At 48.7% G+C, this 15,821-nt stretch overlaps 1 protein-coding gene across 3 annotated transcripts in view; it reads left to right on the top strand.

Annotated features, from left to right (window-relative positions):
* PIKFYVE (phosphoinositide kinase, FYVE-type zinc finger containing) overlaps positions 1 to 15,821 on the top strand; it is a 1,212,885-nt gene that overhangs the window by 986,587 nt on the left and 210,477 nt on the right. For all 3 annotated transcript variants that reach the window (XM_069225943.1, XM_069225942.1, XM_069225940.1), the window contains one exon: positions 6,879 to 7,043. In XM_069225943.1, the coding sequence (XP_069082044.1) occupies positions 6,879 to 7,043 (165 nt within the window). The remainder of the gene's footprint in view (positions 1 to 6,878; positions 7,044 to 15,821) is intronic.

Below are 15,821 nucleotides of genomic sequence, written 5' to 3'. Positions count from 1 at the left end.
TTCGGGGACACCTTTAAGGTGCCTTCTGGGTGCTCGTCCAAATAATTACAAGTCTGTCATCAGCCCAGATTTATTAGGACAAGGTGTTTGATACCAAACACCATAGAGTTCGGTGAAGCTATTATGTGATTGGGTGACTTATGTTGATGTGTGTCCAAAATATACCTTGAAATGGCTTCCCAGCTCACTTGCAATGCTCAATGGGGCTGAGCATTACAGAGCCATATTCACTTGTACAGATAGGTCTACACACTAAGTGTACTGCACCCTATCTTAGGGCTTTCAGACCTGCCTTAGGGGTGACTTACATTTATGCAGCTGCAGTGATAAGGGCATGGCACACCCAGGGTGTACCATGTCATATTTTCATCTGGTTTGCACCAGGACACACAGACTACAATAGCAGCTGTGTGTTGTTTCATTTTTAGGAGGGGGGTCCTTGAGAGTGGCAAAATCTGTGCTGCACCCTCAGGGACCGTCTCCTCTACTCAGGCCCCGGGTAGCAGGGTTACGACTTACTCCGGACTTAAACCTGTAGAGGAGTGTGCCAAATGTACACCATGATACCTGTTTTGATGGAAAGAGCATTGGCACTGGGGTCCTGTTTAGCAGAGACCCCGTACACCTGAGTTGAAAAACCTCAGTACCAGTGAGCAATAAGTGGGCGTGACCATGTCCAAAAGGTGCACTTTCCTACACACTGCAATGAGCGTGTTCCTGAAAGCACATCCGTTTTACTGGCTAGAGTCAGGCCTGCATAATGATGTGGCTTCACTACTTAGTCTTGCATTTACAGCTTTGCATGATCTGTTGTTTTCACTACTGATCTGATAGAGACTTCTAGTAGCAGATTCCTTACCTTTTGAATTCCTCTAGGCGTCAGACTGGATCCGGAGACGACTTCTTCGAGCAGTACCTCTGCGCACCTTTGGGTGGCGTCGGTCAACTCTGCGGGCGTCGGTGGCGTTGTGTTCGCTGTGAATACATTGCGGTCATATATAGGCGCCATCCCGGCATGCTGACACCAGTTCTTTTCTTTCCGTGCTAGCCTACATGCAGATCCGGAGAAGAGCTCCTTCTTTTTGACTACTACAACATTTTTGTTGACAATTTTTGACGAGGTCGTGGATGCGTCGAGGGATGTGTGCCGCAAGACTGGTTTCAAGCCTTGCGACTACTGTCACCGAATGATGTCAGTGACGGATCCGCACCCCGTGTGTCTTTGGTGTCTGGAGCACGATCACGACCCTGAAGTCATGCTCCGAGTGTCGGGCCATGAACCCGAAAGCTTTGAGGGAGCGGTCCCTAAAGCTCATGCGGCCAGACACTCGACTCCGCGGCGTTCGAGAGGAAGGTCTCAAGACCAGCCACGGAGTCAGCACCACTCTTCGCCCTCGAAGTCATCAGGACATTCGGGTCATAAGAAAAAGAAGTCGAAGACGAACAAATGTTCTTCAACTTCACCCCATCACTCAGACGATGCAGCGCAGGAAGAGCGTCAAAGAACTAGGTCTCCATCCTCGGAGCCTCCATCTGGGTCTGCCCTGCGCTTCCCCGACTTACCAGGAGCCGGAGCCACCCCCTGCCCAGCTAAAAGATTTTTATGAGGCAATGCGCCTCATTTTTGGGCAGACTGACCCACCCTCGGTGCCCTCGTGCACAGGTGAGTCGGTGGGGACCCCCTCGGGTTCGAAGTCTTCAGCTTTGGCCACGACTCTGGAGGGCTCCTCCGGTTCCAATCTCGTATCCATCGGGTCAAATATCGACGCTTCCAACTCAATTGGGCCCACAATCGACCCTATTCTCATACCTGACGACCTGGAGCCAGAACGGCGTCACTCGACACCGATTCCGTTCTCTATGGGCTCTCCTATTCGCTGTCCTGGGCCCAGGGTTGATCCAGACCCTTATGCTTATGGGTATTAATATGGAGAGAGTTTAGAGGGGCCGCTGGACCCCTTAGAATACCAGCTTGACCCCCAAATGGACTGGGTGCAGGATTTGGGTGATGCTAGTGGTCTAGACACCTCCCCTGACACTGGTATGCTCTCTCCCCCCACCATGGCTACACATACTCTATGATGGTGAGAAGGGCGGCTGAGGTCCTGGACCTTGAGCTACCTTCTGTGGAGGACAGGCCTAATATCCTAACCGACGTGCTTCAGCTGGGGTCTTCCAAATCAGAACCCCTTCTCCCTTTTAATGAGGCACTGAACGACGTCCTTTTGGGTACTTGGTCCAGACCCATCACAGGGGCTCCTGTGAATAGGACAATAGCCCGCCACCATCGGCCTGCGCCAACAGACCCGAAATTCCTCACCGAACACCTGGGTGATTCAGGCTTCCTCTTCTTCTTCCTCTTGCACATTCCCTACCACCCCCCGGATAGGGAATCAAAAAGACTGGATCATTTGGGGAAGAAAATGTTTTCTTCTGCCAGTCTAGCGCTGCGGTCCGTGAACACTGCATGCCTTTTGGGCTGCTATTCCCATACTCTCTGGGATACGGTTGCGTAGGTGCTGCTTCAGTTCTGGAGGAGACCTGGACTGTCCTCTCCCAATCGCTCGCAGATGGAAGAGTTGCAGCCAAGTTCATCATTCTCTGTGGACTGGATACAACCGACTCTCTAGGCAGATTGGTTGCATCGATGGTGGCATTAAGACGTCATGCCTGGATGAGAACTTCTGGCTTCTCAGGGGATGTCCAGCAAACGCTGATGGACATGCCCTTTGATGGCACCCGTCTCTTTGGAGACAAGGCGGAGTCTGCGCTCGAGTGCTTCAAGGATTCCCGTACCACGGCCCAGTCCCTTGGCCTCGCTCCTGCCCCTAGACCCCCACCAGTCCTCCTCTTGCCCCTTTCGAGGCTTCGGAGGGGGCATTGAACCGCGTCCTTTTCCACTGAGCCATTGACCCCCGCATGCTGTACAGCTCCTGCTCTGCTGCGGGATCCCGCGTTCTTTGGGATCAGGGAACCAGCAGGTCTCCCAGTCCACCCCTGCCCCCTCCACCCCCTCCTCCTCAGCCTCCAAATCTTCCTAGTCTGTTGGAGCACCTGGAACCAGTTGACGGCAGGATTCACCATATTCTGCCCCACTGGAAATCCATTACCATAGACAGGTGGGTCCTCTAGATTGTTTGGAAGGGCCACTCCCTCCCTTTCAAGTCTTCTCCTCCACCCATGCCACCTTCATTCAACCACATATCGGAGGATCTTGTGGTACTTCTCCATGAGGAAGTCAAAGCACTTTTGGCCAAAGGAGCTATGGAGAGTGTCCCTGCGTCAGAAGTAGGTTGTAGTTGTTATTCCCCCTACTTTCTGGTGTCCAAGAAGGACAAGGGCCTTCATCCTATCTTAGATCATCGGTCCCTCAATCTCTTCCTCAAAAAGGAGAAGTTCAAGATGCTCACATTGGCTCAGGTCTTATCTGCCCTTGTCCCGGGAGACTGGATGGTATTGTCGGACTTGCAGGATGCATACTTCCACGTCACCGTCTTGCCGGCCCACAGACGTTACCTAAGATTTGTGTTAGGCCACAAGCACTTTTAGTTCACCGTGCTCCCTTTTGGCCTTACCAGAGCCCCTCGGGTGTTCACAAAGGTGAAGGTGATGGTAGTGGTTGCAGCTCATCTGCTCAGGTTAGGGGTCCCAGTCTTCCCCTACCTTTACTTCTAGCTGTTGAAGGCAGATACGCCCCAGAAAGTCATCTCCCACCTCCAGACTAGGGCGAACCTCTTGCATTCCCTGGTGTTCACTATAAACATGCCGAAGTTACACCTAACTCCTTCTCAGATGCTCCCTTTCATAGGAGCTGTTCTGGATACAGTGCACTTTCGGGCTTATCCTCCCGAAAAGCGAGTCCAGGATATTAGTGCTGTGATATTGATGTTTCAGCCTCTGTCCTGGATTTCAGTGAGAATGACTGAGGCTCCTGGGCCACATTGCCTCCTGCGGGTTCAAAAGGCCAGATGGCATATGCAGGCTCTGCAGTGGGACCTGAAGTTCCAGTGGGCGCTGCATCAGGGGAGACTCTCTGACAAAGTCCTGATCTCGGAAGGAACTGGGAAAGATCTTCAGTTGTGGCTAACTAATCAAGATTGGGTCAAGAGCAGATTCCTCTCCTTTCCCCAACCAGACCTCACAGTAGTGACAGATGCGTCACTCCTGGGATGGGGTGGCCACATGATAGACTCGGAGATCTGAGGCCTCTGGTCTCTGGCGAAATCCGAGCTTCATATCAGTCTGTTGGAGCTCCGAGCTCAAAGGGAAAGCAGTGCAAGTGTTCACGGACAACACCACCGCCATGTGGTACTGCAACAAAGAGGTGCTTTGTCTCTGGACTTTGCTGAACATCAGGGCATTTCCTTTTGTGGTTCAACATCTGGCGGGCTATTTGAACGCCAGAGCAGATGAACTCAGCAGACAATGCATAGTCGATCACTAATAGCGTCTTCATCCAGAGGTGACGCAAAGTCTCTTTCAGCAGTGGGGAGAGCCTTGGTTAGATCTATTCGCCTCCACAGAGAATACGCAAAGTCAGCTGTTTTGCATGTTGGAGTTTCCAAGGCGGCAATCGCTCGGCGATGCTTTTCGTCTCCAGTGGAGCTCAGGCCTCCTGTCTGCCTTTCCACCCATACCACTTCTGCCCAGAGATCTGAAGAAGATCAGGCAAGACCGGGTCCAAGTTATCCTGGTGGCTCCAGACTGGGCATGAAGAGTCTGGTATCCTGAACTCTTGAGCATGGCCATAGCTCCTCCGATCAGACTTCCCATTCGGGAGGATTTTCTGTTGCAGCAGCAGGGGACGGTCATCCACCTGAACCTGTCCACTCTCTCCGCCTCCTTGCATGGAGATTGAGTGGTGACAGTTGATGGCTTTTGACCTTCCACCCGAAGTCTGTAACGTCATCTTGGCAGCCAAGTGTCCCTCAACCAAAACGGTATACGCCTGTCGTTAGAAAAAATTTGTGGCATGGTGTATCAACAAATCTGTCGAACCTCTTTCTGAAGTTCTGCTCTTTGTTCTCTCTCTTGCCCAACAGGGCTCTGCCTTGTGCATCCTCAAGGGCTATCTTTCTTCTATCTCTGCATTCCTGAGACCACCTGACCAACCTTTTTTATTCAAATCTCCCATTGTCAGGAGGTTTCTCAAAGGTCTCACACATCTCTTCCCACCTATCCCATTTATCATGCCCCAGTGGGATTTAAAGTTAGTCATCACATATCTGATATCCACTCCATTCGAGCCACTTCATAGCTGCCCTTTACAGCTCCTAACCATCAAGACTGCCTTCTTGGTTGCCATTACCTCTGCTCGCAGGGTAAGTGAGCTCTAAGCTCTGACATCTAAACCACCTTTTCTGCCAGTACATCCTGACAAAGTGGTACTCTGCACTAGGGCTTCTTTTCTCCCTAAAGTAGTAGCACCCTTCCATGTAGGTCAATCGATCACCTTGCCTACTTTTTTCCCACCCCCCACATCCCTCACATGAGGAGGAGAGACTCCACCGCCTGGACCCAAAGAGAGCGTTGGCGTTCTACCTTGATCATACTAAAGACTTCCGGGTGGACGATCAACTCTTTGTAGGATATGTGGGGGTGAAGAAAGGGAAGGCAGTGCAAAAGAGAACCATCTCACGATTGGTCCTCCTAGGCATCAAAATGTGCTACACTTTGGCAAAGAAGCAACTCCCAGAGGGCTTGCGAGCTCACTCACCCACCCAGAGCAACTGCAGCTACCACAGCGTTAGCATGAGGTGTTCCAGTCCAGGATATCTGTCAGGCAGCCACGTGGGCATCTCTGCACACATTCATCAAGCACTACTGCCTGGACAGCCAGGTCCGTAGGGACGGCTACTTTGACCATTCGGTCCTACAGGACTTCCTAGTGTGATCTTGGTTCGCAGCCCACCTCCGTGGATGTATTGCTCGGATATCTATTCAAAAGGTAAGGAATCTGCAGCTAGAAGTCTATCGGATGTACAAGGTACTTACCTTTGGTAACCATATATCTGGTAGAGACATATCCTAGTTGCAGATTCCTTACCGACCTGCCCATCCTCCCCGCTCTGTGAACTGATTTCTAGGGGCAGGAACTTTTGTTAAAGGGCCATAGTTTTGATGCACCACTATCCGTGTTCTTCATGTCTCCGCGCTTCTGTCGTGGAAAGTCGTGAAAAGAAAATGACGTCAGCACGACGGAGTGGTGCCTATATACGACCACAACGTCAGCACAGTGAACACAATGCCACCGACGCCACCTAACTGCGTACAGAGGTACTGCTCGAAGATAAAGTCTCCGGATCCAGTCTGGCACCTGGGGGAATTCAAAAGGTAAGTAATCTGCAACTAGAATATGTCTCTACCAGATATATTGTTACCGAAGGTAACTTGTATTTTAAAGAGTTTTCTCCCAACCTAATCATGGAGAATAATTCATGTGTGAGAATTAATAAAGGCTACATAGATATGAGAATTTTCAGGAGTGTAATTTTTATTCATATTGAGCAATCCATTTTTCGATTACAGGACTTAAATGTGTAAAAAACAGATGCTACTAGTACACATCAAGGTTATCTTCAATTTGGTTGGTGGTTTTGTAGAAGAGTGTATGGAGGAACAGCAGTGGACCTGAGGATATGTTTAAAAATGGTGTTGTGTGTTCTGTGTTTTCTATTTACAGATCATTATTAATAATTAATTTGTATTCTGTTGCTCTCATTCGTTATTTCTGTATAGCTTTACCACAAACCCATTGGAACTTCTATTGCTCCTGCGTGAAATACTAACCTCAAGGGTTACTGTAGAAGACGGACTGATGAGACCCAAGAGAGGATTCCTTAGCCATTCATGTTACAATTTATTTAATTTATTTTTAGCAAAAAAGACATCAGCAGTGCTGTCCTACTTTCGTGGGTCAGGAGGAAGGAGTCCCGACTTGTCTTCCCAAAGGAAAGATACTTTGCACAGCGCAGACAGTACCTACTACCAAGTCGGTCAACTTGGAAAGGAGGGAATAGAGAATCAAGGAACAGAGTCTTCAGGTATCTTGGTCTTTCTTCTGCTGTAATGTTTGTATTCAGGTTTTGTGGTGTGGCAATGCAACATTTCTTACACAGAAGAGTAATCATTTAAAGCAGTAGGCAGTTTAAAACACAGAAATCTCTACTGGAACAGGTTTTATGTATTAAAATCGAACACCACTTTCAGCAGCAAGGAGGGACGCTGATTATTTATAGCACCGTAGCAGTGAAATGTTCTCCAATAAAAGCTTTCCAAATCTGAAGTAGACACTGCAATGTTTGATTGAGGTGTCTAAACATAAATCCTAATAGAAACATGTTTTCAAAGAAGCTAAATAAGCTTTTTGGAGTTGTTTATAAAGAGAGATTGAATTTTAATGTGAACAGTATTGTTTGAGTCATTATATATGTGTTGTTTTAAAAGTCAGTCACAATAATACATTCGTTTTCATGTCAGTCATTTCTAATATGTCAATATCTTTCAAAATAATTTTCAAAATATCGACTTCAAAATTCAGCACAATTAGTTATTGCGTGAGAAACTGTTCAATTACGAAAGAAAGACCAAAATTATAAGCTGGGTTGACCTTATATATAATTATTTCATTCGGGCTCACACTGCCAAAAAGTACTGAAGACAATGGCACAAGCTTTCACTGTGGAAAAAGTTAAGCCATGCACATCATAGAATTTAAATTCATAACGACATTTCAAGGCTTTTCTCTGTTCCTCTTGGAAGGGGGTAATGTGCTGCTTCTACCTGTTCCAACATTTAGGTCATTAAGGGTGTCCTACAGTCTGCTATTGAAGCTAAATAAAGAGACATGGGGTAAGTCAAGCTTCAAACAGAGCTGTATTAAATGAATTCACGTGACCATGTGCTTAGAAATAACATGTCCATTTTGGAGAAGTTCCATCAGATCTTTATGCATGAAAACCACAAAGATGTGAAAATACATTGTCCAATCAGAATGATAGAAAGGTAATTTCTTCATCAAATACATGGAATGATGTTGATTAGAAGATTCATGGTGTTACACAGGTATTAGGCATCTAATCGATCACAGTAAAACAACTTTTTGTGATGGCAGCGTGATACAAGGTGACCACAAGCGTGACCTTCACATTACTCAAATGTTTGGGACTTTCCAAGGCGTCAAAGACAGTTTCTTCACAACCCCTGTTGAGACCCATGTGAACTTCCAGATGTCTGTTGCTGGGTGAATGAAGCAATGTATGTAGCATGATGTGTTTCTTTTAAGCAAGCCTTGCATTACAAGCTATCTGTCAGGGCACGTTTGTTTACTAAAGGTCATCTGACCTTTTGCATACGTTTTGCAGGCATGTTTATCATTGAGTATCACAGGATGAGGACAGGCCTGGGGAAATACAAAATTGATTCTTTAGCCATTTTCCACATCCCCTCCTCTAATAATCAATGATGAAATGGTGTTCCTAATCCCCCTGACGCTGTCCTGCATCCATCAGTGTTTAGGTCTAGATATTGTGTCTCGCTTGTGTGCTGTTACTACCTTGGGGAATAAGTACCATTGCTATCTTGCATCATCCTTAATACCTCTTGCTCAGCCTTTGGTGGATACCTGATGTATCCTTATCTGTGGTCGTTTGTGTAGGCAATATTGCACATAGGACATTACAAACCATAGATAGTCATTAGCTACCTGTTTGTGTGTAAATGGAAAAAAACATTTATCTCCTCCACCAGGAATCTGGAATGCATAGTTGGTCCACTACTTACTTATCTATTCTTAACCTAACAACAACCAATTTCTCCTATTATGATCCTCACATTTGTACTTTCTATAGTGTGTTGTTAATAATGACAAGTCTTATTTGAAAGGTAGTGGAAAGTTCATGTTGTTCTGTCTTTCACAACTATAGCTGTTAAAGGTGATGTGTGATATTACTCTAATTTATTATCTACTAGGCACTGTTGGAGCAAGTATGCGCGAACATCAAATGACATAATAACATGTAACTTTGTATCATACTTCACTTTCTATTCAACATAGTTCTTTATCCCTCAAAGCATGTTTGCTCATCCCCGGGACGTTTAGTTGCATTGTAAACCTGGGAAAGAAGTTCAGAGTCTCAGAGTTTAAAAGTCTGTGTCATTCAATGTTTCTATTTTGGAGTAAGAGGCATCGTGTGAAATCAACAGATGCCATTATCTGTAGCACAAAGAAAACCATTGATACCCATAGCCATTTCTTGGTGGGCCTTGAAGAGGTGTTGGACATTGTTGCTTCAATGAATTTCGAAAGAGACATTAAAAAATGATCAATTTCCTGTACCTTATATGTTGCCTCAGAGGTCACCACTCATTTAGGCAAAAGGGCACTCTAGAATGGATGCCAGGTACTCTAGAACTAAGTTCTTAGTGAGGTCTTTCAGCCAGAACTGCAGACGATGAAGTTGGTGAAGTTGACGGTGCTCCTAGTCCTTGTTGTTGCTCCAGTGGGGGACACCTTTTTGGTGGGAGAACCATACGTCCAAGAGGTTAGCTCCTCACACTTCACAGGTGACCCAGGCCCAACCTCCCTGTTGGAGGCCATGTCCAGCTGGTGTTGTTTAGTTAGGAAAGGAGATGCATTGCACACATTCTCCACCAAGATGTTGAAGCTAAATAAAGAGTCATAGGCAATGTCAAGTTTCAAATGGAGCTGTATTAAAGAATTCCTGGTGCCATGTGCTTAGGAATAACATGTCCACTTTGGAGAAGTTTCATCAGATCTTTTATGCATGAAAACCACAAAGGCATGAAAATACATTGTCCAATCAAAATGACAGAAAGGTGATTCCTTCATCAAAAAACATGGCGCGATGTTGCCATGTGAAAAGTGCAAAAAGAATAAAACCAGAAGCCAAGTAATGTGATTGAGACTTCTAGCTGCAGATTGCTTACCTTTGAACTTCCCCAAGCATCATACTGGATCCTGAAGATTTTTCGTGAGCAGTACCCCTGCACGCAGCTAGGTGGCGTCGATTGGCTCTGCATGTGTCCTCTGTGCTGGAAGTGAGTTTGCTATACCTATATAGATGCCACCTAGGCATGCCAACATCAGTTCTGATCTTTCCCCGCCAGCCAGTGCAGATCTGGAGAAGAGTTACCTCTCACACTTTTTGACTGGGGTTTTTTGAATTTTTTAGGAATGTCATGTAGGAAAACTGGATTGAGGCCCTGGCCAATGTTGGTAACGGACCCGCTCCTTGTCTGCCTCTGGTGTCTGGAGCGCAACCCCATCTAAAGTTGTGCTCTGATTGTCACGCCTTGCATCCAAAAGCTTCTGAGGGAGCGATCCCTAAAGCTCATTATGGCCCGGCATGTGATTCTGCATAAATCAAGGTCCCGGTCGAGAGGAGGGTCCCAGAACTGATTGAGTTGCCCGAAGTCATCTTTGTCCCAAGTCCTCAGGACGATTGGGCACAAGAAAAAGAGCAAGAAATTGATGTGGTCTTCGACTTCTCCTCATCCGTCAGCTGACGAGATGAGGAAGCATCAGCATGCAAGGCCTGATTCCTTGGAGCCTGGGCTGACTTTTTTCCTCTCTGATTTTCCAAGAGCCAGATTAACACCCGCCCAACTCACGGAGTTTTATGAGGCCTTGTGCCTCATTTGGGTGGCCCGACCTGTCTGACATGCCTTCGGGCCCCACAGGGCCAGAGAGGTCTCATCTGATTCTGTGCTGGTGGCCCCGGTGGGCCACGAGGGATCCATTACTGAATCTGGACCAGCATCGGTCATCTCGACCGTCCCTCGTGCTGGCTCTGATGCCGGTGCCCACTGGCAGCACCATCCTCATTGTGATTCCCGACTCCGACACGGAGGCAGAGGAGCGTCACCAGGTGCCACATCCAGTGCCGACAGGAACTGTGCTTCCTACATCGGTGTCTGAGCCCTATTCCATCAGGTTAGGCCTTGGGGAGGAATGGAAGGGGTTTCTGGACCCTGCAGAATACCAGCCCTACGAAGAAGACCCAAATATGGACTGGTGTGAGGAACTGGGTGAAGCCAGTGGACTGGATATTAATCCAGATACTGGTATGCTTTCTCCCTCTACCGTTTTTACGGAGGATGGAGCTTCATATGCAATAGTAGTCCGAGGGTGGCTGAGGTCCTTGAGCTTTAGCTGCCCGTGGAGGCACTCAAGACTAACATCTTGACATAGATGTTGCAACCAGGAGTTTCCTTGTCCGAACCTCTACTCCATTCAGTGACACCCTCACTGACATCCTTTTGGGTACCTTGTCCAAACCCAGCACAGGGGCTCCTGTGGATAGGATGATTGCCCACTGCTGTTGCCCTGCCCCAGGGGACCCAAACTACCTCAACCAACACCCTACCCTGGAGAGCTTGGTGGTTATGCCTTTACATCCCAAGGCGCGTTCCCTACCGCCCCCCTGCCCCAAAAGGGAATCCAAGAGGATGGACTCTTTGGGGAAGAAGTTGTTTTCTTCTGCCAGCCTTGCATTGTGGTCTGTGAACACCACTTGCCTTTTGGGCTATTACTCCCACACTCTGTAGGACGGGCTGAGCAGATGCTGCTACAGGTCCCAGAGCAGGACCGGGCTGTGCTCTCTCGGGCTGTTGCCAATGGGGGAGATGCAGCAACATGCACAATACTTTGTGGACTCAACATGACTGACTCACTTGGCAGAACGGTTTCATTGACGATGCCTGGTTGAGGACGACTGGCTCTTTGGGGGATGTCCAAGCTTCCCTTATGAACATGCCCTACAATGGCACCTGTCTCTCCGGAGACCAGGCACATTCGGCACTAGAGCGCTTAAAGGACTCTTGTGCTACGGCCAGACCCTTCGGCCTCTCTGCAGCCCTGCGTCATCCACAATCTGTCTTTCACGGCTACAGAAGGAGCTTCCAGCTGCGCCAGTTCCTTCCCAGCATCTGTGTATGCTCTCCAATCTCTGCGTGGTTGAGAGCTCGGTACACACATGCCTTGTGGGTCAAGTAGCCAGTGGTTTGGTCAGTCCACCACTCCCCCAACCCTCCACCCCCTCCCAGCAGCTGCAGCCTTCAAACATTTCTAATCTGCCCCTTTACCATCATGGGCATCCAGTTGGCAGCAAGATTTGCCATCACCTGCCTCATTGGCAGTCCTTAACATCAGACAGGTGGATCTTGCAGATTGTCCAAAGGGGCTACTCCCTCCCCTATAGGACTACCCCTCCCTACATTCAACCATCTCATGACCGGTGATGGAGGATAATTTGTCCCTTCTCTGCAAAGAAATCATGGCTCTCTTGGCCAAGGTAGCCATAGAGGGGGTTTTGGTGTGGTTGGTGTTTCTGCTACTTTATGGTTCTCAAAAAAGGCAAGGGCATATTCTAGATCTCCGAGCCCTCAAATTCTTCCTCAAGAAGGAGAAATTCAAAATGCTCATGTTGGATCAGGTCTTGTCTGCCCTGGACCTAGGAGACTGGATGGTAGTGTTGGACTTGTAGGACTCCTATTTATACATTCCCGCCCTGTCTGCCCACTGGTGCTATCTGCGGTGGGCCAGGAGCATTTTCAGTTCACCGTGCTCCCCTTCGGCCTTACCAGCTCCTCCCTGGTGTTCACTAAGGTGATGGCGGTGGTTGCAGCTCATCTACGGAGATCAGGGGTGTCAGTCTTCCCCTATCTCAATGACTGGCTATTGAAGGCGGTGTAGGAAAGCAACCTTTTTGACATGGTCAGTGTCCACCTTTTGCCTACTTTCTGATGTGGCTTTGACTGTTAGTGCACTGGGTCCCTGCTAATCGTGTCTCCAGTGCTAGATCTGTTTCCCCAAAACAGTTGTTTTGCACAATTGGCAAACTCTTTAGCTACCACTGTAAGTCCCTAGAAAATGGTACCCCTGGTACCTAGGGCCTTGGGTGCAAAGGAAGGTCTCTGAGAGCTGCAGTACTAGTTGTGCCACCCCCAGGGACCCCTCAACAAACTCACACAAGTGCTGCCATTGCAGACTGCGTATGTTGGTGCAGGCTAAATTGAAAACACGACCTGTCACACACCCCTGTGTTCCAGGTCCCCTATCACTGCATGTGCCAGGTATAAGTCACCCTAAAGTTGGGAGCATCCAGGCACATGTGAGGGCAAATATTCTTTGAGCAACTATGCCCCTGCTAATCTCTTTGTCGATTCTGAGACCCAGTAATTGCCCTGGGAAGCAATATTAAATGTGTATGCTGGACACTGGTCACCATGAGTTCCTCAGCTACATGATGGCTTCTCTTAACCCTAGGATGTTTGATACCAAACAACTCAGAATAATAAACCCTCACTGTAGGAGGCTGACCTGGTTTGTAGTGGGTACTTACACCATACACCAGGTCCAGTTATCCCTTATTAGTGAAGTAGTAGAGTTCTAGAAGCTTAGGCTGATAGAGGTAGCTATAGCAGAGCAGCTTAGGCTGAACTAGGAGACATACAAAGCTCATGCAATACCACTTACAGTTACACAGTACTTAGAAACAAGTAAAGACAATACTCAATGTTACCAAAAATAAAGGTAGTTTATTTGGGTGACACAGTACCAAAAATATGTCCGAGTCAATACTCCTTCTGGAGGTATTACACACAATATATACACTAGACACCTGGCAATGTGTAAAGCGTTTGCACAACACACACACAACACATGTTTGGCTTCTTTTAACTTTCTCTCTTTGGTCATTTTTCCTGTTTTCAGTTCTCACGCTTGGGTATTGTGGTTGTCACATTTGAGTTATTTGAACATTTCAAGATGGGGCTTACCTTTGATTTAGAGGACCTGCCGTTTTATACGCAGGAGGAATTAGAGGGGTTCTGTAGAAAGAGAGGGCTGCCTGTAGAAGGGGACCTCAGGAGATCTCTGAATTTCTTTGAAAGGTTTGTGACATATACCCAGGAAGGGAGTGTGCTTAGGGGGTACTCAGAGGATCCTGACTGTAGCGAGGGTTCCCAATGGGAGGGCTCCCAGACCTCATCCCTAGAGAGTGGTAGAGAGACTGATCAGGAGGGTAAGAATGACCGGGTGGGGACGCCAGTTGACAGGGAAGGCCCCAGTGATAGGGAGTCCCTTGCTGGGTCCAGTGTAAGAAGCAGGGCTACCTCTCATTCCTTGACGCCTTGTGAGCTAGGAGATAGGCGGGAAGAGAGGGACCTGAAGTTGCAGTTAGCGCGCCTACCTGTTGAGGAGAGAAGGGCTGAGGTAGAGAAGGCCTTAGTACAGGTGAGGATGGTAGAGGCAGAGAGGGACTTTGCCAGAGAAAGACTTGCTCTAGAGCACAGCCTGAAGGTTCTGGCCTCACCAGCGCTGCAGGTGGAGTCCAGTGGTGGCAGCAATGTAGAGTGCTGTAGCAAAGATGTTCCTCACATACCCATAGATCTGGTACCTAGGTTCCAAGAGGGGGGTGACATACGTCAGTGGTTAAAGGAATATGAGAGGGCTCTGGTAGAGCGCAGGATCCCTGAGAAGGATTGGGGAACTGGCGTAGGGAGTTTTATTCCTGAGGAGGGGAGGGATGCCCTACTGACTCTAGAAGAGAGTAACAGGGAGGGGTACTCCACTGTAAAACAATGCACTGATTGTGAAGTATGGTTTTTCTCCTGAGGCATACAGAAAAAGGTTTAGGGGTGGTAAGAAACTGTCCCACCAGTCTTGGGAGGAGTTTGTGGAGGATTGCTGAATTGCACTAGATGGATGGGTGAAGGGTAGCACAGTAACCTATTTTGAAGGGCTGTTTAATCTGATTGTCAGAGAGCACCTGCTTCGTTGTTGTTTTTCAGAGTTACGCCAACACTTGTCAGTGTGTGAGCTCTCTGACCGCAGGGAGCTTGCAAAGGAGGCAGACTTCTGGTTGCGTACCAGAGGGTCTGGTGTGGCATTAGGGGGTGTTCCTAATGAGAGTGGCCTAGGTGTTTCCCAACCAGGTGTGGTGGGAAAGGCTTTTGTCCCAGGTAGGTCCCAGTGTATTGGGGCGGGTAAGGCACCCCATGTCCAGTCTCAGAGGAGAGGGAATGGGGGTGGGCTGAGGCCCAGGGTACCCGAGCTCCAGTCCCAGGTCCTGGAGGGTTCAGTGAGTGAACGCCAGGAGGTGAGCCTAGCCTGTGCCGTAGGGCCAGCTGTTCAGAAGGATCCCATTTTGTCATTAGGACTTGGGCGGGTGGCTGGTGATAGCGTTCCGCCGGTCCTGGTGTCTGGTAGTCTCGCTCTACAGCGGAGGAGGCGGAAATCCAGGCATAGGGTTGAGAGGGGGTTGCGGCCCCAGTGGAGCACCTGGAGGGTCAGCTCTGAGAGCAGAGCCCCCAAGAAATGACCTTGGTGAGACCATTTCTGGGCTGGGCGGAATCCAGACTCTGTCAGATGGGCAGAGGTCAGGAGACCTGCGCCAGCCAGACTCTTGTGTCGCCCTTGGGGAAGGTGTTTCCCTGGTGGGGGGTAGGTGTGCCCCCCAGGAAGTCCTGGTGCGCCAGGCAATGATTCACCCGCAGGGTGGTGACTCTGGGTTGAATGATCAGGTTCCGGGGGTAAACTCTGACCTGATGGGGAGTAGGTGTGCTCCCAAGGAAGTCCTGGTGCGCCAGGCAGTGGTTCAACCGCAGGGTAGTGACTCTGGGTTGGATTGCCAGATTCAGGGGGTAAGCTCTGATCTGGTAGGGGGTAGGTGTGCTCCCAAGGAAGTCCTGGTTCGCTGGGCAATGGTCCAGTCTAAGGGTGTCATCCCTGGACTAGCTAGACAGGTTCAGGGGGTAAACTCTGACCTGGTTGGGGGGGCGGTTAGTGTGCTCACCTC

This window comes from Pleurodeles waltl, chromosome 3_1, assembly GCF_031143425.1.
Source record: "Pleurodeles waltl isolate 20211129_DDA chromosome 3_1, aPleWal1.hap1.20221129, whole genome shotgun sequence".
Taxonomy (NCBI): domain Eukaryota; kingdom Metazoa; phylum Chordata; class Amphibia; order Caudata; family Salamandridae; genus Pleurodeles; species Pleurodeles waltl.
The sequence above is the reverse complement of the archived record's forward strand: the minus strand, read 5'-3'. Positions and strand labels throughout refer to the sequence as shown.